The sequence below is a fragment of the Polyodon spathula genome, chromosome 13 (genome assembly GCF_017654505.1).
Source record: "Polyodon spathula isolate WHYD16114869_AA chromosome 13, ASM1765450v1, whole genome shotgun sequence".
In the NCBI taxonomy this organism is placed as follows: domain Eukaryota; kingdom Metazoa; phylum Chordata; class Actinopteri; order Acipenseriformes; family Polyodontidae; genus Polyodon; species Polyodon spathula.
In genome coordinates, this window is record NC_054546.1 from 37,216,171 (window position 1) to 37,243,329 (window position 27,159).

Genomic DNA, 27,159 nt, shown 5'->3' on the forward strand with positions numbered 1-27,159 from the left:
CATAACCCTGTTGGAAACTAATTTGGACAAATTGTGATGTGAAAAAAATGTATGTATGAAGAAACAGGTGCTTTTAAGGAAATGGTCTACAGATGACCCATGGGTGTCTATTTTGTTTCAATAGGTAAAGCGGATGTGTTAACATTTCTTGGTGGCGTAGTGGAGGAGTGCTGCGACCTAGACTTCACCTCGTGGCCGTCAGTGATGACGTCGGTGCCTGTGTCGAGTCATTGAGTGTGCTATAGTGAGTCAGTCACTGAACAGGTTGTGCTGGTGAGGCGAAGTTGGTTTTGCCGAAACAAAGTTTAATTATTTTTGCATTCCAGACCAACAAAAATGTTTTATGTACGGCATACGTGTAATATAGCTTACAGTGCAGGATGTCATACCTGAATTGCTTGATTAAAACACATGTGGTATCATATGGAGTTGTTAAATGCCCCCAAAACACACATGGCATTAGCTTAATGTCTGAATTTAGCGTTAGCAGGCTACAGAATATCATTGAGCTTGTGCTTTGCTTCAGTACTGGCCCAGGAGGGATAGTGATACTTGCTGGTGTTATATCTGTGTGTGTGTTTCTACCTAACCTGAAACAGGGAATGCTACAGATTAATATGTAAACTCCAGAATAGGAATCCATTAACTCCATTCTACCTGTAATACAGTAAGTGTGTTAAGTAAGTTTATTGCTTGTGGTCCACAGCTGCTCAAATGCTCGGATAGCTAAAAACTGACATTGCTCCAATGCAGATGCAGAACTTTGAAACTGTGTTCCTTCTACTCCCCCTTGTGGTCTGGGAATAAGATTTGAAAGCGTTAAGGAGACGTCTAGTGGCCAGTTTAATTAAATGGTAGGGATGTGCTAAAATGCTTTGTTTTCTCTTTTTGAAGAATGCTCGCATGTAGCACTGGTATAAAAATCAACTGCAAAAAAGTAATAAATAAACAAATCAGTGTCTTAGGCAAGGGCTTTTACTGCAGCAGCCAGGTTCTGTGTTTACATAGTGGTGAAGCTGTTTGAAAGTATTCGCTTTAATCACAAACTGAAGGCTTCCATTATAATTATCCTCCGCTGCGAAGGGGACATAGGGGAGGCTGTCGTACGTGCGTCACACAGTCAGACGTATGTCATAAGCATCGGCGCATTAGGTTGTAAATAGCAGAAATATCCATCTAGGCCTTATTTACCCTTCCATTATTTGTACAGTTTCTGTGTTCTTTTTGTCTTTGTTGTATATACAAAAGTTTATTTGAACTGGCTTGGGGTAGTGTGCTTTTCTTTTGTCCCAGTCCTAAGGTATATGCAGATACATACATGCATATTTTCTTTTGATTTAATAAATCAGTTGATGACAAATAGAAACATAAAGCCTTTAATGTAGCAGAAGGAATGACTAGTTTGTAGCTGACTCTTTGTCTTCAGGGAGGTTATCAATAACATCATAGTGTAGCAGAAATCAGAGAGCCCTGCTACACTACGATCACAGAGGCTGACAGGTATGGATTCACACAAATGTGGCAGTCAACACATCCCTCCCACAGTGAATTAGCAGCTCCCATCACAATCATTGTAGATACGCTGTGTTCATTCAAGATCTACCCCCAATACCTCACACATACTTTTCAACTTCCCTCTCAAGAAATCAATCATGCACAAAATAGTGTTCATGTAGCCTCAATTTTCACGACTGTTGTGTGCTGTCTAAAAATTGAAACTTCTCTAGAAAACACAGCCTCAGAAAAATTACTCCCAGGCCCGCTTAAAAAATGAATTGTAAAATACAACAAAGATACTCATGTTGAGCTGTTTTCTTAACTCTGGCACACAAAGGTACCTGTTTTAGTGCTCTAAAGTGCTACTGTATTTAAATAGAAAAGGATTCCTCACGACTTTGGCAGAGCAGAAGCCCTGCTGCTGTGAATAGTGTGTGTGGGAATGTAAGGTTGGCAGGGATGGGACTAAATCTGTCCCTGCCAGCAATCACAGGTGTGGCCATTCCCCAATTAGATAATTGATACTGAGTGGGGAGCGGCCAGATGTATAAAAGGAAGCAAACACGTGCGTGCGTGCGTGCGAGAGAGAGATTGTGATTGATTTTGCAAGCTTTACAGTGAAGGGACATGCCTAGCCTGTTTTTGTTGGAGCATTTTATTTGTCCCATTGTGTTGTGTTTATTTTGTGTTCCTTTTTGTTTAATAAAGTTTGCAAGAGTGCTTTATGAATTTCATATTTATTTCTCTGGGTTTATTTCCTGTGGATAACATTTTGAGCTGTGATGCTACCCTGTTGCAACAATACATGTTACTATAGTTGTATTACTGTATAGTCTATTTATATATATATATATATTGAGTCTAAGATTTCTAATCTCAAAAGTATTCTTTCCTCTTATTCCTCACTTTCCTTTGTGGAGTGGACATGGTTTGGTTGAACGTGTCATACTTAATGTTTTTCCATGTGTCTGTAAAACTACTTATGAAAGTGTTATGAAACATTGCATTACCACTGTTTAACATTATGCAAATGATCAGATTCTGATGATATATGGGGATGTCTACAGCCGTGGCAAGGAATGTATTTTTATTGACATACCTGCTTGTTTGTAGCACTCAACATATTGTGTTTCATTATGGGAAAACAAAAGTGTTTGCACAGAATGTATTGAAAGGTCCACAGTGTTAAATTCGTATTTAATCAACCCATACATAGTTGTGTTGGGGAAGTACATCCCAAATAGAAGGTATTACACGAGAATGTTCAGGCATTATCTGCGAATTATTCCTATTTCAGTGCGTATCCCATAATCCCCCTCGTTGCAGCTTCAGCCCGGCTCCGAGCCGTGGCCTGCCCATCTGTCTTCTCAGTGAGTGTCGGCGGTAAGTCTCTGCAGTGCTCTGACTGAGCGACAGCGACACAGATTCGGGGATACTCGGGGCTGCTCGGAGAAGAACATCTCAACCAGGGGCTGGATTTTACATCAAATAAAACCCACCAGACATTTAGAGACTTGGTGCGGTGTCCCACGTTAGAAATATATAATTCTGTTTTTTTAAACCTTTTTTTTAAAGACGATTTTAACACGGCGTAATCAAATGCATTCTGCATTATTGCCTGGGTAATTTTTTTATCTGCGGATATTTTGGTTTTCCGCAAGATAGTTTTTACTGCGCTCCTTTAAATAGGAGCTATTTTTTTTTCTCCAAATAACTATTTTCTATTTCGAAGAAAACTGGAAACCCGTCGGGTCGAGGAGGAGCTTCAGAATTTCTCTCAGCTGGGAGACAAGAATAATATGTCCAGGCGAAAACAGACCAACCCTTTCAAAGTTAATTGTAGGTACCTCACTGGTATGCAATGGTTAAACATACCGATTAATTATGTTTTGTGTTATTATAAAGCGTGGTTATAAAACATGAAACAAAAGTATTGTTGTTTTTCTATGTACTTTACGCTGTTGTGTTAACATTGATATTTATTGATGATCTTGGTGGCCAGGTGGCAAGTCTTGGTTGTCGGTTGTATTTGTTGTGATGTGCTTACTGTCTGTTTAAAAAAAAAAAAAAAAAAAAAAAAAGTCTACATTGTGCAAGCATTAAATTCAAACGCCTATCAATAGCAGCTTTGTATGTGAGGTGGGCTGTCTTGTCACAAGTCTTGAAGTGCTTCATTTGATGACAACAAAACACTAGGGACGCTGTTAAAGCCCACCTATGGCTGGTTGGGTTAAGGCCACCGGTTGTGTTATGTTAACTGAATTTTGAATCTAGGACCCAGAGATGGATTTTATCCCAGCTTTTACCAACCGCCCGTGGTCCTCTTTAAGTGTGTGAAGTATATGGACCTATCTGGCTGGCTAATATTCTCTTAGGTAGACCATAGAACTGGCAGTTTTCCACTAGGAGAGGTGCCGGTCACCAATAAATACCGAAAGTTATCAATAGCAGTGAATTTGAAGAGTACAGCCGTGCAGTCATGAAGTATATATACTGTAGGTAGTGGTGTTGGTGGATACCACACACCAGCCTTTTGACATGTAACATTGTGCATGATGTTTTGTGAAATTTAATATACTATTAACAGTGGACTGTTCCAGTAATACTTTTTTTTTTTTCTTTCCTGCTTCTATTTAGGTTTTGAAATGTGATTTACATAATTGACCCCCATTTTGCTAATCCGGCCTACTCTACACAGAGGGTGCTTGTGGCCACTGCAATCTCACCCTTAAACATCCATCATGGTTTTGATGTAGCTTAATACCCAGAACTAAGAAACAACAATAGATTGTCATTGTATGTCTGCCATCAGCATAATACAGAATATACAATAAATGGGCACTTGCAGAATACTGTACCCTTGCGTGAGATGCTATTCCCCCTCTTCCACTGGATCAGCCTTGTCTCCCTGTAGAGAAGGGTTCAGTGTCCAGCTGTGTTGTATGGGATCACTGGAGCCCTCCATTGATATTTATGATATTTTTTATAAACACAGTTGAAATGCATGTGTAAGGAGGATTTTAAATTAACTTGGTTTGTTCAGTACCTGCCTGGTAGGTCTGGTACCTGCTTCCGAAACAATGTGTGCTCAGAGCTGGCCCACTTTTATTTATTGATTTATTTATTTTAAACGCCATATTGCTACAGCATTTTATATTCAATTTGCTGACCCTGATTAGTTTTGCATTAGTTTTTTTTTTTTCTTTCTTTTAGAGGCACGTTGATTGCTGCTGCAGTGAATGGTAAACAGCCAGAGGAATTCGGGGTTATTTTATAATGGGTTTAGGCCTCCCAAATTGGATTACAGATTGATGGCATTTAGTTTGAGATCTTGATTTGTAAGTGAGATGTCTCCCAAATGGCCAAAAAAGTCAAAGGGATTACACTATGCAACACAATTTTTGTTCCTGGGTAGTAAGTGTTATTTCCTAATTGCTTATGCCTCAAAAGTATAGAAAATGGCTATTATTCCCCACAAACTTTGCTTTTGTGACCAGGACAGTGATATTTTGAAATTTACCTATTTCCAATGAGAAAACGGGTGATTTTGTGTCTTTTGGTTCACATAAAGTCAGAAAAAAACAACATATGAATCCAAATTAACATGTATTTATACTAAAGTAATACAAAAATGACTACAAAAGATTTAGAAGTGAGTAGTTTTTCGAGATTTACGATTATACTGTAAATCACTTTCAGGAATCAGCCCCCAAATGTAGTCTCCCATCATGTTCTCATTATACTGTCCTTGGTAGCGGCGTTCAAAGTCCAGTATATCCTGGTGGAAGCGCTCGCCTTGCTCCTCCGAGTACGCTCCCATGTTCTCCTTGAATTTATCAAGATGAGCATCAAGGATGTGGACTTTGAGGGACATCCTACAGCCCATTGTACCGTAGTTCTTCACCAGAGTCTCAACCAGCTCCACATAGTTTTCGGCCTTGTGATTGCCCAGGAAGCCCCGAACCACTGCGACAAAGCTGTTCCAAGCCACTTTCTCCTTACTAGTGAGCTTCTTGGGGAATTCATTGCACTCCAGGATCTTCTTTATCTGTGGTCCGACGAAGACACCGGCTTTGACCTTTGCCTCAGACAGCTTAGGGAAGAAGTCTTGAAGGTACCTGAAGGCTGGCGACTCCTCATCTAGAGCTCTGACAAATTGTTTCATAAGGCCCAATTTGATGTGCAGTGGTGGCATCAGCACCTTCCGGGGGTCCACCAGTGGCTCCCACTTGACGTTGTTCCTTCCCACAGAGAACTTGGTCCGCTGTGGCCGGTCCCGCCTGTGGTAGTGCGCCTTGGTGTCCCTGCTGTCCCAAAGGCAAAGATAGCAGGGAAACTGGGTAAAACTGCCTTGGAGACCCATCAGGAATGCCACCATTGCAGCCTCTTGATGCCATCTCAGAAAAATGCAGATATGTATCCACTTAGGCAGCTGGAACTAAACTGAACTGGTGGGCTTAAGGTCCCTGTATCTATACTACTATTTATATTACTAGAAAGTTCTAGAAGTTACTCCAAGTTTACTCAGCACTGAATCTATCTGGAATGTTCTGGAAAATAGGTAAATTTCAAAATATTACTGTCCTGGTCACAAAAGCAAAGTTTTTGGGGAATAATAGCCATTTTCTATACTTTTGAGGCATAAGCAATTAGGAAATAACACTTACTACCCAGGAACCAAAAAAAAAAAAAAAAAAAAAAATTGTTACACAGTGTTATAAGATCTTCAGCTACTGTAATCTCCTTCAAGAAAGCAGGGTGCAATAAGATAGATAAGTAATGGAGACCAAAATAGTTCAAGTTTCAGTTATTTTAAAACTTTCTTTTAAATGTTTTATTTTTATTTTGTGCAATCTGAATTTAATACTGTTGTCTTTGTTCAGCATTGTTAGGCTGGTGTTCATTTTTTAAGGTTTGTCGCCTCTTGCTGAATGTCAGAACATTGTTGCAGTGCATTGGTTTGAATTTTATTTACAAAAGTTATAATTCAATAGTAGCAAATGTAAAGAAGGGGGTGTCCTATGACAGTTAAATAAATAAATAAATACATAGTGTTTTATAAAGTTTTTTAAAAAACTAGCTACTCAGTTGTAAAGCTAACATTGTAAGAACACATCTGTTTAGGTTAATGTTGCTGTTGTTTTTATGAGGGAATGAAATGTTTATTACTTGACTTGGTTAAATTTAATGGCCTCAAAGGCTTCACTAGCTTTTATACCACTTTACCTTTTAAAAAAAAAAAAAAAAAATAAATAATGTTTAGCGCACTCTTAACAGCTGAACCAACATGATTCTAAAAGACAACAAGGAGCCAAACTGTCATAATGTTTGAAGTTTACTTGGAAGAGAATTTGAGCTCTAGATGGCTTGCTCACTGTGTTTTTGGCATCTGCATTCAAAACTTTTTAATCTGCTAAAACATTTACCAATATAGTCTGGTATCTTGTAAAGCACTTTGTGATGGTGGTCCACTATGAAAGGCGCTATATACAAATAATTATTATTATTATTGTTATTAAAATGATTATTATTAATACTCCTTGCATCTAATAGATTTTGGATTTTATACGCATTTTGCAAACTTCCCCCAGTATATGCATTCAAATTAAGTTGTAATTGACTGCAGTAATTTCTATTCTTTTATTTCTAGTTTTCTCACAATAAGTTTTGTTTGGATGACTCGATTTTGATAAATAACGAGAACATAAAAAATTTTGATAACATGAAAGAGCTGTTCATCTTGTCATTACAAAGCTGTTGCATTATTTGGGTTGTGTGAACAGGGAACATGTCTAGATATATGTATTTGCTTCTTTGTCAAGTTTATGTAATTACTGTAGGCAGATCATGTGTTTAAATTACAAAGTCACCCCCCATCCCCATCCTCTTGTGTCGGCTGATCAGTTTGTCTCTTTGTCTGGTTTCAGTCAGACACTGCGTCACCTCCTGCCTACAGACACACAGACTCGAAGAGATAACATCAGAGAGCAGGAGGGAGGGAGGCAGGCAGGGTGGGAGTTGGGAGACAGATGTACAGACAGAATGCAGTGGTGGGGGATGGGCGTCTCAGTGACATCAATCACTGCATATGCCGTAGAGTAAGCTTGTTAATTTAGTACAGTAGGAGCACCAGTAATGGGTTGTATTGTGTGTATGAGTAAAGAAACAGGAGTTCAGATTATGTAAGTGGAAAGGGCTCAAGCAGGGAAAATAATGTTTGTGTGTGTTTATCACTGAGCTAAAGTGTAACTATGTGAAGAGTATTTATCCCACAGGACAATCCCACAGGACACACACACGAGGTGGGGTTCTGCATCAACGTGCAAGCTTCAAAGCAAACAAGGTTAAGTTTTTTCCTCAAGATGAAAAGCAGTTGGCTTTAAAGTAGTCTCCAAGAATAGTCCATGTTAACATATTTCTTTAAGAATTGCCTTGGGACCCTGAGGAAATGCAGGCTCTAGTTTCTCTGTGGGCAGATAGAAGATCTGGAGTCGTGCATCAAAAATTAGAAAGTTTATGCCTGAATTTCTGACGGTTTGAAGCAAATGGACATAAGCCGTGGGTACAGTACACTCACACACTCAAAAATGCCAAATTCTACCAAATTTCACACACTTGACCTTTATTATATTAATATAAAGAAAAACAAAATGCAAAAATAAAAATTCTAAACTTATTTAAAAAAATATAGTCAAACAAAATACTGTACAGCTGTACCATGCATACAACTACGGCTCTCGTTGAGCTCAAGTACAGCTGTGCCATCCATACAACTACGGCTCTCGTTGAGCTCAAGATACAGCTGTGCCATCCATACAACTATGGCTCTCGTTGAGCTCAAGATACAGCTGTGCCATCCATACAACTACGGCTCTTGTTGAGCTCGCACAGCTTCTTTCTTTTTTTTTTGTTTTTTTTTTAAGCACCCAAACAAAAAACAACTATCCTTAAACAGGATGTCTTTGGGAAATCGTATTTTGAAAAACATATTTTGTAGATTATAAAGACATTCCAAAATATATTTACAAAATATAATAATAATATAATATCTTTTATTTTTATATAGCACCTTTGATAGTGGACCACCATCACAAGGCTCTTTACAGAGGTAGGCTGGGGACTGTGCATAACTGTACATCTCATCCACAGGATGGAGCACAAGGAGATTAAGTGACTTGCTCAGGGTCACACAGTGAGTCAGTCAGTGGCAGAGGTGGGATTTGAACCAGTGACCTTCTGGTACCACTGGACCACACTGCCTCCAATAAGCGATACAAGATACAGCTGTACCATTGGTCTATTCATTTTTGAACACTTTTTCTTTGCACATCTTTTGGCAAACTGAGTTAATTAATGTCTGTCTTAACTGTCTTTCGTTGCGTGTGATGTCAGTAGCATGGCTCGGCTCTGCAGTGGAAAACAACCCAGGCTCGCCTTAACTGCACCGTGACGGCTCAGTATGTCCCTGCCGTGGCTCATTGTACAGTGGAAAAGAGGCATTAGTCAGCACTGTGTGATCGGGATTGGGTGTACTTGTCTACTGAATAGACGTGATCATTATTACATATGTTACTAACATTCATACTGACATGTTGGTGGTGGTTCTTTTAGATAGTGGTTGAGGGCCATTTTCGGAAAATATAACATTTGTTACATTAGCTGTCTTTAATATCAGACCGCTGGTAAGCCCAATCATTGTTGAAGTTCAGACTTCTGTGTATTCTAGGCTCATCCCTGCATATATCTTGAGCGTGCCATTAGTATGATATAGATAACTTACTGTATCGGTTTAACAAATGTGCCATCTTCATTTCCATGGGAAGGATGAGGCCATCTGACCTTCTTTCACAAGAGTCACGTCGAGTGCTCCAAGCACGGCTCCCCAGACTGCTCTGACCCAGCTCCTTTCTCTGCCCTCCCCAGGGTCTTTCCCCTCGGTAGGGCTGGCTGGCCCAGAGCACTCGGTGGCAATGGAGGGAAGAGCAGATTTCACAGAGGACAGCGAGAGCCTCAGCAACAACTCCCATGAGGCCGATGAACAGGACACCGTCTCGGGTGAGTGAGCCCGTGTTTTATAAGGTTTTCATTCGTCACACAGTATTAAATGCAAGCTAGAAAACACTGCAAATGCAGAAAAAAAATCACCCTAATATTTAGCCATTTGTAAATTTCCCTCTCTACCCTTTTTTTAGACTCCAAGTCTATTTTAGAGTAAAATAGTTTGATATTCTTGAATCCTGCTGTAGGCAGTTGACTTCTTCAATATAAAATGTTCTCTAATTCATCAAACTGCTTTTTTAAAGACGTCATAGTACCCTTAATACTTGCATGTTTTGCTTGACTGCAAATCTCCTTGCCGACAGCACAGTATTTATTTATTTGTTTATTTATTTATTGTAGAGGATAGCGACAGTGACCAAGATAATCCTGATTCATCTTCCAACACGTCCACTGATGACACCCTTATGTCCCCGAAGTGTGGCCCTTCTGACGGGGACATGAAAGAGGTAAATTGAGAGAGAAGCAATGCTTGACTGTTTTTTCCACTGTTACCCTATCCAAAAACCTTCTCAATAGCCCAACATTTTAGACAGATGAACCCATCAAAATCTTGAACTCTTGAAATCTACTTGACTGTATACTTGGCTTTGAAGTTGACATTTTTTTTTCCAAAATGGGGAGTTATGGAAGGGGGTTGATGTGTTGAGGTAGCAGCCACGGGCCAAGCTGAAGGGTAATAACTGTGTGTACAGGTATATAACACTATGTAACACAATTTTTGTTCCTGGGTGGGTGGGTTTTGTTCCTGTATTTACAGTATAATCGTAAATCTCAAAAAACTACTCACTTCTAAATCTTTTGTAGTCATCTTTGTATTACTTTAGTATAAATACATGTTAATTTGGATTCATATGTTGTTTTTTTCTGACTTTATGTGAACGAAAAGACACACATTTGCCCATTTTCCCATTGGAAATAGTGATATTTTGAAATATCACTGTCCTGGTCACAAAAGCAAAGTTTGTGGGAATAATAGCCATTTTCTATACTTTTGAGGCATAAGCAATTAGGAAATAACACTTACTACCCAGGAACAAAAAAAACAATTTTTTTTGTTACACAGTGTAAGCAAAGAGGCTGATATTGATAGACAGCCAGCTAAAAAGTCTTTGTTTCAGATGGTATGTATCAGTTAATTTAAATTATGTTGTATTAATATTATATATTGTATAGGGTGCTGTAAAATACAAGCTGGTTTTCACCCTACTCAAGGTTAACCCATTGATGGTGTGTATGTCGGCTTTGCTGCACTCTATACCGTATTTTATGTATATCCCAGCTTTATATAGCTGACCTATGTATAGAGGACTCTCTTTTTCTAACTTGACTCATTTTGTATATGAGAACTTCTGCTTTATTATTTGTAACTGTTGTGTACCAAGGTTTATCCAAGTTAAAGGGGAATTGCGTCCAACGATTATTTCAAAACTAAAAGCAGAATAAATATATTGTTGTTCTTAAATGAAGATTAAGTTCTTGGTGCAGTATAATCCTTGAGCTCTTGAGTGTTGCCTTGGGTCCTCTTTCTTGGGTGACATCCTAGGTCTGCAAGATCTGGTTTGACAGTTCAGTTCTATACTATACTTTGAACCTGTGTGATCATCTAATTCTTATACAAGTGACTGGGTTTTCTAATTGACTGCTCCCCGTGTTTGTGCCTTGTAGGAGTGCAATGGGGGCAATGATTTGAATAATGGTTACATATGCCCGCTGTGTCATGTGGAGTGTGGCAACCCGGAGCAGCTCATTGCACACGTCTACCAGGTACCAAGAGGTTTTTTTTTTTTAAACATTGTTTTTTTTAACTCCTTTTATCCCTACATTTGAGGAACTGTATGTTCCTGTTACAGCACTGCAATGGTACTTTTAAAATATATATTACCAATATGTTATATTCTTAGCAATAATTTTTCAAACTACTGTTTTAGCAACTTGGCACTTTATTATTATGTTCCATACTAACCCCACCCTCATTGTTCAGTCAGTGAACACATCTCTATCTTGTTCTCTGTCTCCCTCCCTCTGTAGCACACGACTATGCTTGGAAGCAGTAAGAGCTACGTGTGCCCGGTGTGTGGGCGAGCTCTGAGCTCACCCGGCTCTCTGGGGAGACACCTCCTTATCCACTCTGAGGATCGCCTCTCAAACTGCGCAGTCTGTGGATCCCACTTCACTGACATGAACAACTTCAACAGGTCTGTCTTTGAGTTAATTTAATTGTTCCCAATTCAACATGTTTAAATAATGACTTTGTGAATTGTTGTATATTATTGCATGTTATTAATCCGTGGCTCCTCTTGTCACCCCGTGCGCAGGGAGAAGCTACGAGACTTCCTCAACTCTGAGAACAGCAACAGCAAAGGGGGCTCTTCTCTATCCCAGCCACTTCCAGACCTGAACCCAAATCTCATACCCAACCTCGCCTCCTCCATCGCTCCGCTCCCTACTCTCCCTCAGCTACCTCCTCTCCCATCGCTCCCTTCACTCTCAGACAGCCTGAACTCTCCAACACCCTCCCTCCCTCTGCTTCCAGATATCTTGAATCCGGGGCCTGTCTACCCAGCTGGGGTCCTGTTGGTCTGCAACAGCTGTGTGGCGTACCAGAATCTAGTGGAGGTCCAGTCATCCTCCATGAGGAAGTGGGCGGTCCGGAGGCAGAACGAACCCATGGAGTCGAGGATGCACCGCCTGGAGAGAGAGCGGGAGGCCAAGAAGAGCAAGCGGGCCAAGGAGTCGCCTGATGAACGTGAGCTGCGCAGGCTGAGGGACCGCGAGTCCAAGCGCCTCCAGAGAATGCAGGAGACGGAGGAGCAGAGGGCACGCAGGCTTCAGCGGGACCGGGAGGCTATGCGGCAAAAACGAGCCACCGAGACTCCTGAAAAGAGGCAGGCCCGGCTCATCCGGGAGAGGGAGGCCAAACGGCTTAAACGGAGGCTGGAGAAGATTGACCCCACTCTGCGGACGCAGATTGAGCACGACCCTGCAGCGATGGCGGCTCTTACTGCCGACATGAACCTCTTCCCGTTCCCCATGCCCTGCCCGAGTCTAGACAACAGCCTCTTCATGAAACTGCCCTAGCACGGAAAAGGGTTTGAAGCCGCTCCCCACCTCTGGTTGAATCTAGCCACAAAACTGGTTCACAAGAAAGGGATAAAAGGATTTTATGATTCCTTCTGTTGGACCAACAAAGTGAATGAGTTGCTGCACACTACACTAATAAAAACTCAGTAGCTTGTGTACTACTGTACTGTACGGTACCTCATTCAATTTCAATTTATTTTGAGAAAACTGGAGCATAGCCCCTTCTGTCCTTAGTTACTGAACTAAAGGGACGTGAAGAGGTAAAATTAGCAACAGAATCAATTAACCCATCTATGTGTAAAGGATTGTACAGCATTAGAATTGACTTGTGCTGAATTTGACCTTGAAGGATACAAAATCATTTCTGCATTTGAATTTAAACAACCTTAGTTGGCACGACTAATTACTGTATGTTGAAGTGAATGAGAAGTTGTAAGATTTTATTTTTTATTTGTATTATTGCAAGGAGTGACGTGAAGACAACCTGATGCAACAAAGTAAAAGTTAGCTTATCAAGAAATAGTGATAATGTTGACTGGAGTAGACTTTAATTACTTGGACTTTGCAGACCAGTGACTGGAAGTCGCTGGCAGCTGTTATCCGTGGCTTTGCCTCAGTGCCGATATGGGTTGATAGCCGGTTTATATTCACTGAATCAACTACCTCTGGATCGGACTTTGCAGTGATTTCACTGTGTAGTGACCTAATTGGACTTAAGAGGGTGCATTCACAAAGCCAGTGCCAGTAGGTGTACAGAATTTCAATTTTAATTAAGTTCTTAAAATGCACTAAAACAGAAACAGTTGGTGTATAAGACTGTATCGTTTTCTTCCATATTAAGGGTGCCACAAAGCTTGTTGTAGTAACACAAGTATAATACTTTAGCTTTGCCTTAGCTAAATTTTTTTGGCAGGACTTGCAGATTTGGAGACACCACAGTGTGATGTGATGTGATATATATGGCTCCCTTGAGAAAGATATGTACAACATATCGAAATGTTGAGCAGCTGGCTCTTTGAGCTTATATATATATATATATATATATATATATATATATATATATATATATATATATATATATATATATATATATATATATATCACATTGTTGTCAAGTTATGTACATTCAAATATTTGTCATCTTCATATTTAAACCATACTGCAGTAGATTAAACTTTCATTGGTAATTTGTTTTTGAGATGTCCTCGGCCCTAATCTAGGTGGTACAATGAAAATACACATACTTCCTGCAGCTAGGCAACATCCAAGTAAACAAATTATTTTTTCATCTGCATCATAAAATTAATCTATTTAACAAGGAGGTAGTATGACCACTGAAATATTTATAAATTAGCCCTTTTACACTACAGTTAGCCCCCCAGATACATATGCTAATTAATCATTTGCTCACTTTAAATGGTTCAAGGAGATTTTTTTTACTGGCCCGCAATTCTAAGTGGAACTAAGTGTTCCAATTCAAATAATTTTGATTTGGTAATATGGTATTTGGTAAAGACAATTGCAGATGTGGTAACTAGTACTAACCAAAGTGATTCCTGTTACACAGGCAAATAATCATGGTACAGAACTATTACTTAAAAAAAGAAAGCAGCTATTCATGATGATAAAATAAAACAAATATAAAAGTATATTACAATAAAATACAAGCATATTTAAAACAAATCCACTGTTGTTTAGTGGTGGCACATGTTTAGAATATACTGTACAACTCAAAGCACCCTAGAATAAGGGCTCCTCTTTAGAGTTTGTGAAACATTGTGACTGACTTTTTAAAAGACTGTAGTTTTGGCTAACATTGCATGTTGTGAACTGCATTTGTTTTCAGTTGTTAAAAAAAAAAACAGTGTTCAGCAGAGAGTAATATGCCTGTCCGTTGTTAGTTCTCTGCAGAAGACTGTGGTATGCTGTTCCAACTCCTTGACCTTGAGTCTGTATCAGAATACTATCCTGGAAGTTGTTGTTTATAAAGTAGCTCAAACAAGGCCAAAAGAATGAGAGTACAGCCCGCTGTATTTGTGTTTAAATCATGTGGTGTATCACATGCTGTGAATGGAAAGTTTGAAAATAGTTCTGTTGCTGAGTTAACAGATGTGTACACATACCGGTAAAAAACCAAGCAATGAGGAAAGAAGGAATAGAATATAAAAATAAACATGAACACTTCCGAGTTTCTTTTATGCAAATCTTATGCATGGTTTTCTGTGTGTACAAATTATATATATATATATATATATATATATATATATATATATATATATATATATATATATATATATAAAAAAGAAATACATAAAAAATTGGGTTTGTTTTAATTAATCCAGAAGTATAAAAATACTTAATTTCAAAATAGTACAACTAAGAGTAATATGTTTATGTTTGCAGTTTTCTATATTTATAGCCCAATTTGATTACTTCATTGACATTGACTAAAATGGGTATTGAGAGAGGTTTACCTTATAACCTAGCAAATAGGCATTTTATGAAAAGAAAATTAATCTTATCAATTTACAATGCTTTGTTGTGGTTTTTATCAATGTTACTTTCATGAAAGGGGTATAGTAAGGGGGAGATTTTATACTCCTAGACAAGTGCATTGAGATTATATTTGAAACTATACTTCATTCTCAAAAACAGCGCACCCAAGTACAATCTCCTACATCTATTTGCACGTTTATACGTTAACCCTTTAAAGAGTGTCTCAGTTAGAAATGTGGTACTTGCATTCACTGTGGGCAGTGTTGCAGGGGGTCAGGTTAATTGTCACACACTGGTGTGCTATCTGCACTTAGAGAGAAGACATGTTTGAGAGCTCTATAGGACACTACACTTCTGAGTTTCAACTGTGATATTTAATACCAGTACTTGCTCTTTAATTGTTGTGGCAGTGAAAGGAAAATTATACATCTGAAAAAAAATAAATGATTTGAAAATGCTGTTATGCTGATGAAATGTTTTTTAATACCTTGATTATTACACCTTTTAATAATTCTGAGACAACGTATGCATTCAATGTGGCTCTAATTCTAATTCTTCTAGATTTTAATGTTTGATCACCCTGCTCCCAAGAACACAGCTGGGCTACCCAGCCTGAACCTCAGAGCCCATCTGAAGTAATCCCCAGTGAAGCTGTAGCAGTGTGATGTGATGCAAGATAAGGTTCTTCCTGCAATGAAGTTTTTAGTTGGATAGGAGCACTACCCATTGTCCCAGAGTGTGTGGTTTGAAGAGTATACCTGCTTTATTTGCAAGGTTTTGAAATCTAAGTTCTATGGGGGTTCTGTAGCAATGGTTGTCACCTTAAGTCCTGAAGATATTGATGCAGCAGCAGTTCGACATAAAACCATGCTAATATCTAGTGACGTTTAAAGACTTTTACTAGCATTACAAAAATGCATCTCCTGCCTTATTAGCTTTCGTCCCATAAACAATACTCTGCTTCATACTTGTCTATTGTACAATACAAAAGGCAAAATAATGTATCATGACTGTGAAGGAAGGGGGTGTTCAGTTAGAGAACAGCCACATTCAACAAAGCTTTGGTATGTTATTATACCTGTAGTACAAGGATGGTTAATGCAGATTTCACAAATTATGTTGCAGAGGGTGTTGCCTGAACCAAAATCAATTTGTTAGAAAAAAAAAATAACACTGTACCAATAGTAAGTGCAGTTTGAGATTATTATTATTTTTTTAATTCTTTAATACACTTTTTTTTGTTCATAAATGTGCTTTAAATATTAATCTGTCTAAAAAAACAGGGAGGGGAAAAAATACACAGCCACCCATGTCATATTTTATACTTTGTTTACTTAACCAACATGATAAATGCAATGTTCCATAAGAAGTTAGCTGTAACAATAAAAATACAATATCTTTGTGTCGTTAAGTACGGAGAATTAAAACAGCAAAAAACAGCCAAGTAGTTCACAAAAAGATACCAATATACAGTACAAATCTAATTATTTTATTCAAAACAGGTACAAATAATTAAAAAAACATGACAATATAGTTGTTAATGCTTTCAAAAATTCAGGTAGGTGTAGGGTTATTCTAAGAGTTCTGAAAAGGGAGCACTTGGGTAGACAAATCTAAGGCTTCAGATAAAGAATTAATACATTATCAGTACAGCCATATTACAACTCACTATACAAGTTTATAGAACCTGGATTATACTTGAGGATTCAATATTACATAGACATCATTGCATAACTATTGCAGTATTTTATTTTTTTAAACAAGTGATGGTTTATTTTGTCACAGTGACACCTTAAAGCTGTGTCAGATACTGCCAAGAGTACAAATACATCTTATTTAATAATATATATATATATATATATATATATATATATATATATATATATATATATATATATGGATTAGTTTAAAACTGCCTCATTCTCCATTCACACTCACTCATACAATATTAACTGCAGTAATTTTCCACCCTTAGCTGCCCTATCACCCCATTTTCTTTCTGTCACTGTCACCTTGTTCCCATTAGAGTGAACTATAATGCCTGGCTTTCTCTGGCACACTTTAAAAGCGTGATTTACTTATACCAGTGCTGACATATTGTACTTCAATATGGAGGTTTGTGTTTCCACTGTCTCAACATAGCTATGAATAATAAAAGCTTATTTCTTTTACCTCCCACAGAATAATATTTTTAAGAATCAGGAAATTTTTTTTATACAAGATCCAATAGAACCACATAACAAACTATACCTGCAGATACACAAAATGAAGCACATTGCACTTAAACTTTTGCTCCTCCTGGGCAATGAACTGCACAGGTACAAAGCGATCAATGCGGCGATCCCATGCGACAGGAAAAATAAACCAAAATGAACACACTAGACTCTGGATTTCTGTAAGCTGTCGGCAACAGGCTGCAGTAGAGATGTGCAATAAAAATAAGACAATTGTTTGTTTTGTTATTTGGAACTTTTGAAAAGATGCTTTGTGGCTAGAGACGCCATAATTAAGATGCAAAGTTGCTGGTTACCCTACGTGTTAGTTTAAACCTTTTGTGGCTCGGAAGGTCGGCCAAACAAACCACTCTTGTTTGAAGGGTACTGACCAGCATTGAGCTGACACACTGGAGAGAGAGAGAGGAATAACCAGCTCCCACTGCAAAATGAGAATAGGAGCACACTGATCTAAAGAAACCCTCACCTTACCCCTGTACAAGAAGCAGGTTCGTTCTGATGCAAGTGGAAAATAGTTTAATAATGGATTGGAACTGCATGCTGAACTGGAACACAGTGCAGATCAGTTGGACAAAACTACAGGGCAGGATTCATCAAGGTCTTTAAAACAAAATGCAATTAGCTTTGTTAATCTAACAAAACTAGTTGTAAACAACCCATAGGGATAATTTAAGGACTGAAAGGCATGTCTGTTAGTTTTATTTAATTTCACACAAAAAGTGGCACAAATCACATTTTGGTGAAAAGACCTTGATAAATTTGGTGCACAGATTTGATTTTATTAAGATGTTATTTTTTATTTTTTTTATTTTTATCTGGGGGATGTGATTGGGATGTTGAACCTGATTCAGCCCCTATTCGTTTACCATTCTCACTGATCCTGCTTAAAGAAGGGAAGGCAGCAGGAGTAAGTTTAATAATGATTTTCAGCGGTGGAGATGATGATGATGATGAGAGCCATGAATGAAACTTAAGCACTGAATTTGTAACTACTGGGAGTAATTTGTTTCTTTAAACAAATAATCACACTAATGTTAAGTAACCTGTATTTAACCCGTTTCCTAATTCCATGTAAAATAAATTGCCACTAAAACTCACTGAAGCAGTAACAGAGCACCTACATGTAAGAATTTACGCATTACATAAGAAAGTAACATGCTTTTACTTTATGATGCAAGCAATAACAAAGACAATGTGGTAGTGATGGGATAAACAAACACAAAATCTGCAATAACGTTTTATAAAACACCTCTTGGCGAATGTAATAATCATGGTACTAGTTTAATATATTTGTACATTTATATAACAAATTGGATGGGGATAATGATGCCCCGAACACATGAACACAACACCTTCTTGATGGGCATGCAATGGTCACATGGGTACTGAATTAATGACTGTACACCAACTGCAAACATTTAACTCCAAATTAAGCACAATATAATAACATATGTGTAAGTACACATGGACCGATGCAGAATACTTTAGGTGTGCTTCTGGAAGTAATAAGAAACCTAACCAAACTAACTCCCCTGTATTACACTCTCATAGTGTCATTTACTGAACCTTAAATAAAAAAAGAAAAAAAATTACTCCTCAATTTCCTACATTTCCTGAAATGCATAAGACAACAGGCATTTAAAAAAACATTTTTGGTACCTCTACAGAAAGACCTGCTACCTTTTCTTTCTTGTTCTTATAGTCTGCGAATAATTTGTATTTCAAATTAAATATAGATAAAAAGTTAATGTTACCATAGGCTCTAAAAGTAACTAATTCAAAATATCAACTGGCTCAGCAGTTTAATTTTTTTTATTTAAGACTGCCTCAGAAATGCAATGCTATTATGAGACATACGACATGCAGCTCTGGAGCTGGCACATTGTAGGCACCACATTTTACATTAACTGAAACCTATTCAGGGAGATGTCTGGAATGCTAAAGACCATCACATACAGTAAATATAAAACAGTAATCTGGATAATCTGCTGCCTGCTGGAAAGAAAATTGTCCTACCATTGCAGTTCAGAATGGTAATGTGCTAACTTTTTATGAAAACAGGTTTAGATATAGGCTAAAATAAAAAGTTAAAAGCAGACTTCTATTGAATGGCCTCTTAAATAAATTACCACTGATGCTGGACAATTTCCATTGGAATGGCAGGGTTAGGAAGTACCCCAGTCTAATTGCACTTTTTACTTGACTATTTTTTATTAATGCTTTAACATAAAATGACATAATACATTATTTGTAAACAGCATTAAGCACACAAGTCAGTTAAGTTCAAGAAATAAATATCTAAAGACTCTTTTCTTTATATATCTTTATCACAAGTATATGTGTGGCTAACTGATCTGAAGAAGGCTGTAATATAACTGGTCTACTGAGGAAAAGATACTACTTTTAATGCAACTGCAGACCATGGGCCACACCTAAAACAACACATAATACAAATTCAGAAATCAAAATAAAAGGTTCATTATAAAATAATCTGTAATAAAGCCATTATTAGTTCAAGGCGATTCATCTCATTATTAATTTGTTTTGCAAGGGTCCCTCTCTTCTAACATGCGACAGTTGGTTTTACTGAAATGCTAACAGTGACAGACTACTGCAAAACAACCGTGCGTACTGGCTACAGAGCAAACCACCACCAAGGGATATTCCTCACTTTGGCAAATCAGCCTTTTCCTACTAGTGAAGAGGTAACATATAGGAGTGGAGGGATAAAAACAGCAACACAAATTAAATACATAATAATATACTTTACATATGCCTTTTTAAAAAATATATATATTTTTATTATTTTTAAGATATTTGGCTGGATTTACTAAGATTATGTTCCAATGCACCAGATTTGTCCTCAAATAATAATAATAACTTTTAAGAAAGGATCGAAATCTTAGTAAACAAGGCAGATTATTCCTTCTATTGCTACCGATAGTCATTGCTGCTTTTTTGCTCTCAATCTTTAAACCAGACAAACCCACACCATAACAGTCAGACACCAAGACAGTTTACAGGGAAATGACCCAGTGGGAATAAAAGGCATGCTTGACATTGACTGCATTCACAAAGCACACACAGGCCAGCAGATGCATAGTCTTTGCTTAAACACTCTTATATCGCTTCATTTAATTAGCTTCTTAATGATGGAACAGTCAACACTCAAGCATTCCTAAAATGGGTTGTCATGGCATGGAGGAAGTGCTACTTTTACGAATAGTGACACGACAATGCCCATTTCCTAGCTGGGATCTGGAGTTTTGTAAATGGAGTGTCTCAGCCTTACCCAAATAGAATAAGTCAGCACCTATTGAACCAAACAGTAATGCATAAACTAAACAATACTGGAGGATAAGTTCAATATCCATTCACAAACCATGCTGAGAATTCAGCAAGTTTCTAAACTTTATGAAGAGGGTTTGGAATTGAACTACGAATGAAAATTCTACAGCAGATACACCCCAATATACAATGCAGAGGAGCAGGTATGGGAAAAAGCCAGCTCCGTAGGGTCCTGTATTGGCTCCCGAGTCATATTGCTTTCAGTAGGTACCCACATAGACAATGAAGTTTGCAGAAATCTATGAGGGGCTATAATGGATGTGGGAAGAATTGATTATACCAAAAATTACAAAAATTGTATAAAATCCATACCCTTTTAAAAGCACACCTGTTTTCACTCTTGCTTACCTCTTATTTTTAATCTTAACCACCATATAGGTTTGGGATCCCCAAGGATCTTAAGACTGGGAGTTGGTTCCTAAATTCAATGTTTGGGGAAAACACTATTATAATCCAAGTGTTTCTGTTTCAACCAGGAGCTACATTAAATGTCTGTGGGAATCTTTGTATGTGCACCATGAAGGAGGCCACTGTTAATTTCAGAAATTATGTATCTTGGTTCAATCAATGTGAAATTCTTCCCATATCTTGAATGTGCATGATCCATACTGGCCTTTATAAGGAAAAAAATTACACATAAAAACCAAAAGTTTAACAGGAATTGTTTGAATAAAAAAAAGGACTTGGGGGGGGGGGGGGCGTGGTGGCTGTCTTCTTGTGTGCAAATTCAAGCATTCTGAGGCCACACTCTCTCTCTCTCAATCACTCACAACAATCTCTTGCTGCTGCTACTTCCCCGCGTTGGAGCGTCCCTCGATGGACAATTTGACCTCCTGAGGGATGAAGGAAGGCCTGGAGGAGCCAGAGGATGAGGAGGAAGGCTGGGCTGATTCCTCGCTCCTGGTCCCGTATCTTTGGAAACCGGGCGCCGACCAACGCCGCTGAGCCGCAATTGTTGTGTGCAACTGCTCCCCTCCTGCCTGGGAATGGCTCTCTGTGTGCAAATAATAATTGGTCTGGCCTCTGGGCTGGTTCGCAAATGTCCTAACAGTCTGGAGTGCTGTCTCCCCTGATCCCGCTCCCCCCGACTGCATTGCTTCCTCTTCATCCTCTCGCTCCCTGTGAGTCCTGTCAGCTCTGAACTGGCTGGGGGCCCTCAATTGCTGGGAGGCTGGGGGTCCCATGGGCTGGGAGACACCAGCATTATTGACATTAGCAGTAATTGTGGGTGTCCTTGTTTGTGCTTGCTGCTGCAAGGTGAGCGAGATACACACATCCCCTGCTTGTAATCGGTGGCAAGACAGCCCATACAGTTGGACCGTCCGGTCAGGACTACAGGATGACCAGCCCTGGCCGAAAACAAAGAAAGGGTGCTCAGGGGGGACATCAATGGCCACTTTGTTCTGCTGCTCCCCGACTGTGAACTGGAGGGCCATCAAACCAGGCCGCTGCTGGCTCTTGCGGATGTCCACCACCATGCTGGAGTCAATCTTGAGACCGCCACTCATCTCGGCACTGCGCACAAAGTCTTGGGTCTGTAGGTCCTCCACTCGCTTCAGCTCCCCGTTGGCTAACTGGATGATGGCTCCCTTCATGAAGTGGGAAGGGGGAGGGGTGACAGGCGCCTGGTCCGATACTGGCTGTCTCTGCTGCTGGGCTGCAACATCCACTGCTGCCACCACCCTCTCTGGGGTGCATGTTCGAGTCAGAGGTTCGGAGGCCTTTGGGACTGCCACTGCTGTGGTGGTTGTGGTTGTTATGTTGTTTAGTAACCTGGGAAGTTGCTGCTGCTGGAGTTGCTGGTTCTGCTCCAGAGGCACCAATACAGGCTGCCCATTCGCCAGGATCACAGCGTGGTGCTGTGGCGAGGACTGGTGGTGTGGTTGCTGCTGCTGTTGTATTCTTGGGTCGCCCTGAACTCCAGCATGCCCACCGAATGCAGTCCAGCCTGGCAACAGAGTCTCCTCTCTGACAGCACCTCGACCCTGGGCTGCAGGCAGGATCTCTCTGCTCCGATGAGAGCCCTGTGATAGGTTCAGGGGGCCGGAGGAGGCTTCTTTACGATTTGCCAGGATGTTCTGATTTGGAGAAGCCAGGCGCCCCACCACTTGCTGCACCTGGACAAGGGAACAAAAAAGGCAGTAACCAATGTGCATCACAAACATAAGGTTAAAAACAGCATTTCTTTTCAAAGTATTAACTCTGATGAAAGCACTACCTGAAACACTTGTCTGATCTAGTGAGTTTATTTAATTAGATTTTTCAATGAGAAAGCTGAACCTAGGTTTACTGTTTGGTGCCAATGAATTAAACAGATAAATAACTGAATCGCAGCCCCACCTCCAGGTCAGTGTCGGGGGTGCTCCTGTGGCTGGGGGATGGCCTCTCCTCTAGGGGGGTTTGCTGTTGAGTGGTGTGCTGCCCATCCACAAAGCCCTCTGCCCCGGCTGTGCTGGCCACTACGTGGAGGACTTGCATGTTCCTGCCGGAGTACAGCAATTCCTGCAGCAGCTCTCTGCCCCCTTGGTCCTCCTCACTTCCGTTCACCACTTTCCCCCTCTCATGCTGGGAAGCAGCCACCAACCCCTGATCATGATGGCTCAAAACATCTCTGTAAACAGGAGCTGTCACAGCAGTAGGGGGAGCCCTAGAACTGGCGTGGTGGTAATAGACTGGCACTCCTCTGGGACTGATTTCAGTCGCAGAGAGCCCTGCAACTGCTCCAATGTGCTGCTGCTGTGTGGCATGATCAGAGGCTAGGACCACGGAAAGGCCTGCTGCTGTGGCCACTTTAGTGAAAGCATGGGCTGAGGACTGAGGCTGTGGGGGAGGGGCAATGACTTCCTCCTGGATAACTGAAGGGTAGGGAACCAGATGGGAAACATGATGCTGTTGGGGGATAGCAGCCTGGGGCGAGATTAAGGAGCTGGGAACAAAGCCAGGAGGCACAGCGTACGGGACAGCATAGGGAGCGCCTACAAACTGCAGGGAGGAATGGGGAATCTGGGCATAGCCCATTGGGGGATAGGGGATTCCTGGGTGCTGCAGAAGGGGAGAGGGCATGCTGTAGGCAGGAGAAAGGTGGCCCATGTTCAAGACCTGGTGCAGGCTGTTTGGAGAGTAGGTGCCTGAGGGGAGGGCGACTTTGTAAAGCATGCCGTACTGGTCTATGGGCACAGCCATACTTTCAGAGCTCTCCACGCTGTACGGCAGTCCTGTCTGGACTCGCATCCATTCCCCAGCCATGGCAGTGCCAGGGGCATCGCTCCCAGTCGAGCCCGAACTGCGAGTGGACGTCGACTCGTCCCCACCTCCGCTGCTGTTCAGTGGCAAGTCCCGCTTCTTTGGGGGGAGGCTCTCCTGGTTGCGTTCGTGGGCAGGTTTCATGGTTGGTTTTGCTGAAGGGGATGTCTTGTGAGGGTTTTCTCTTTACCTCTCTGTCGTCGGGATGCAGAGGGAGCAGTGTGTGTCAGCAGGGGGGGTAAGGCCACGCAATACAGCTCTGGGAACCTCCTGCTGACAGCCCTCACCTATTGCTGGGGACACATGAGAAAAAAAGTCTGGTGACCAGTCTGTGTAAAAACTAGACTTCAATATTAAAGCCATCCTATTCTTTTGCATACATTTACCTAAAATGTAATTTCTTGTTTGTTCTATATGACTTTCAACTGTTGTTTATGCTTAGATAATTTGCCATGCTTTACTAACTATTCCAAGATTTATTAGATTAGATTAGATTATTAGAAGACTATGGGGAAGGAGGAGGCTTACCACTGTTGAACAAGCCTCTCTATGGGCTTCAGTGCACAGCGTAACGCCGATATGCTTTCCTACATACAATTTCCTTCAAAAACTCTGTATTCGGCAACAAAAGACAATTGTTTTCAGTTGATTTTAAACCTAGACACTTTGAGATATTTATATTGTCGATTGTCTCATGATGTTTCAGTGATTCATTCCAGCTAACCACATTAGTCATTAGATTGCCTTGTGTTGTTACAAATAACCCAGGAAAACAAAACCCACCTTAAAAACAGTGCAAGTATGCCATTACTGATTTCTAGTCTGAATATGTCTAACAGCTTCATTTTTAAATATGTTCTCAATCAGCAGCACAAGAGGCTGAAGCCTGTATTTCTCCACACTACTGGATAGCACATGCTGTGTCAATATGCTTCCCCACATTCCAGTCAAGACAAATTGTTCCGTGGTTTTGCAATGTGGATAGTGCCGAGTTCTACTTGGAGACCAAAGCCACATTCTGTTGGGTTTTAGCCAGGACATAGTTGCATAATATAACAATAAAATGACCCTGCATAAAAACTGTCTACGGAATATTAATCTACTACAATGAGCAAATGTACACTACAAGACTGAAATACAAGATGTGCATAACTTATCTTAGCAATTCCCGTAAAGCACATGATCTTTTTATACATAACTTATTTGAAAATCATAATGGTGTTGAAATCTACTGCCGAATGTGTTTCCTCCTTTTCTTTTAAATACACCGAGTAAATTCTGATTAAAATGGAAGAGAATGGTAGCCAGTCTGTTCATTGAGATGCTCTGCTCAGTATAGGGTAGCAGATTGAATGATTATGGAAATGGTGACCCCTAAAAGGCTACTCAGGTTGGAAATGCCTGGAGTAGATTTAGAAAATAGGGCCTATGCAACCTGACATCTCTGTTAGTGCATGCAGTTCTCTTTGGTGTGCCTTTGTCTTTAAAAGCCTTTAAAACACATGGGATGGGCCTGCTATTTAAATTGCTGGTACAGTACTAAGATATGCCAGTTTATTTAATTGAACGGACCCCCTAGGTTGCTGATTCAACTTATGTTCACAAAAAACAACCGTGGCTCTAGTAATTCCTCCTTGTGCACCGCCAGCTTACTTGTTGGATGGGGATGTATCACTCGCTCTGCGGATGCTGATGTACTTAATTACTTGAGTAGCAAGTAGACTAAACTGCAAAGGAAACAATGCTGACCGACAGTACAACGAGTACTTGGACACTAGCGGACAGTGCAGTACATATTAACACTCCTTATTCAGTCTAACCTGGGCATAGGTCTGTTACTACAGGGAACTGTTACAACCAAAATATTTCAGAAAGCAACATAAAAGAAGGTTGAAGAGGCCAACAATGGATCTGACTAGTTTAAAAATACAGGTTAATGCGTTTTTACTGTCAAGAGGTGCTCAGACAGCAGACGAATGCTTGCTTCTGTTTACTACTTCAAACCAAATAAACGCTCGGCTGAGCTTAATATAAATACAGAAATAAACCTAAAGACTACTGATGCCTTACTTCCACAAAAAAATACGAACAATAATATCGGAACACCCCTTTGCTCTGTTTGTAGATTTACAGTGCCAGTAAGTCTGTGAATGTTTTTAGTTTACAATCGCCACTAAAATAAACTTTTCGTTTTTCATCAAGACTGTGCTGCTAAATAAAAGGCCAAGCAAGCCAATCGGTCGGTGGACAAACCAATATTTAACCTCAGCGAGTCCGGCTTTTAAACATGACTCTGTTTCTTACTTACCTCCACATCTCATTCCACCCTTGTTTTTCGTTTGTTATCAATTTAATTGAATACAAATTGGGCCGCATCGGGACTCAGGGTTGACAAGTTCCGTCCATCTCAGTGCAACACAGCAGGAGAAACACCAGTGGCGCTCCTGGGTGACGTCACTTCGGACACCCTGCTGCATCCTGAATGACCTCACGCTTCTGCTGGTGGACACAAACTGCGCTCGTCACCTAGATTCATGCCTGGCTTCTCTAGCTGAAATCTTATTGTAGTGCCCTCTATCGATGCGGAGAAGTAAGCGTGGCCACAAATATTACATTAATATTCCGCATTCGAATAAGTGTCAGTGAATATTTGGTGCACTTTCAACCAAACTCATGAAATGAAAAAAAAAAAAAAAAAAAAAAAAAAATTCTGCGGACCAAAGTCCAGAATTTAGCAAGCGGTAACTTAACGGAAACGTTTGCTTACATCCTCTATTGTTACGAGCTTTTGGAGTATACACATCATATGTCATGCGTGAGCAATGTTGCTGTTATAAATAAATATTTTCAATTGACAGGTCTGGCTGAATGGTCTGGTTTTGTAGTACAGCACTAGTTATTTATAGGGCTCAAAGACCCCGCTCCCTCAAAAGCAAATCATTTCTATTTCCTGGCCACACCGGGGTGCTGTAGCATTAGTATTAGCAAATTTATGCAATAATCACGTGAGAGGGACTTTGCTGTCTGTTGAGCTGGTCTGCTTGGATGTGGTGATGAAATGAAATGAAAACCTTTACATTTTAAAAAGTAATAAAAAATGACATATGAATTCCCATTCAAGCCATTGTAATCATAGTCCATAAATCCCAAAGTACCAGAACGCCAACAAAATGTAGATTTCTTAAATAAAAATGATACA

At 39.9% G+C, this 27,159-nt stretch overlaps 2 protein-coding genes across 3 annotated transcripts; one reads left to right on the forward strand and one right to left on the reverse strand.

Annotated features, from left to right (window-relative positions):
- Nucleotides 1-2,881: 2,881 nt before the first annotated feature.
- Nucleotides 2,882-13,643, forward strand: LOC121325164 (zinc finger protein 821-like). 2 transcript variants are annotated; one of them, XM_041267483.1, is made up of 6 exons: nt 2,882-3,336; nt 9,421-9,552; nt 9,898-10,004; nt 11,224-11,322; nt 11,587-11,753; nt 11,874-13,643. In XM_041267483.1, exons 1-6 carry the CDS (start codon nt 3,297-3,299, stop codon nt 12,634-12,636), a joined length of 1,308 nt encoding a protein of 435 aa, XP_041123417.1. In that variant the 5' UTR covers nt 2,882-3,296; the 3' UTR covers nt 12,637-13,643. The 2 variants fall into 2 exon arrangements, with proteins under 2 accessions (XP_041123417.1, XP_041123418.1); XM_041267484.1 differs by having other exon boundaries at nt 9,439-9,552.
- A 5,560-nt stretch (nt 13,644-19,203) lies between these two features.
- On the reverse strand, nt 19,204-26,413 carry LOC121325570 (ataxin-1-like). The gene is made up of 3 exons (XM_041268264.1): nt 26,269-26,413; nt 23,058-24,253; nt 19,204-22,834 (listed from the first exon to the last, which is right to left on the reverse strand). The coding sequence occupies exons 2-3, from the start codon at nt 24,102-24,104 to the stop codon at nt 21,506-21,508; spliced, it is 2,376 nt and encodes a 791-aa protein (XP_041124198.1). The 5' UTR covers nt 24,105-24,253; nt 26,269-26,413; the 3' UTR covers nt 19,204-21,505.
- Between the last annotated feature and the right edge of the window lie 746 nt (nt 26,414-27,159).

Excerpts from the sequence above, each read along its gene's own strand:
- LOC121325164 (XM_041267483.1), top strand. The coding sequence starts at position 3,297 with ATGTCCAGGCGAAAACAGACCAACCCTTTCAAAGTTAATT. Across the intron at positions 10,005-11,223 it reads CTGACGGGGACATGAAAGAG|GAGTGCAATGGGGGCAATGA; the intron begins GTAAATTGAGAG and ends TGTGCCTTGTAG. Across the intron at positions 11,754-11,873 it reads GACATGAACAACTTCAACAG|GGAGAAGCTACGAGACTTCC; the intron begins GTCTGTCTTTGA and ends CCCCGTGCGCAG.
- LOC121325570 (XM_041268264.1), bottom strand. The coding sequence starts at position 24,104 with ATGAAACCTGCCCACGAACGCAACCAGGAGAGCCTCCCCCCAAAGAAG. Across the intron at positions 22,835-23,057 it reads CCCCCGACACTGACCTGGAG|GTGCAGCAAGTGGTGGGGCG; the intron begins GTGGGGCTGCGA and ends TCCCTTGTCCAG.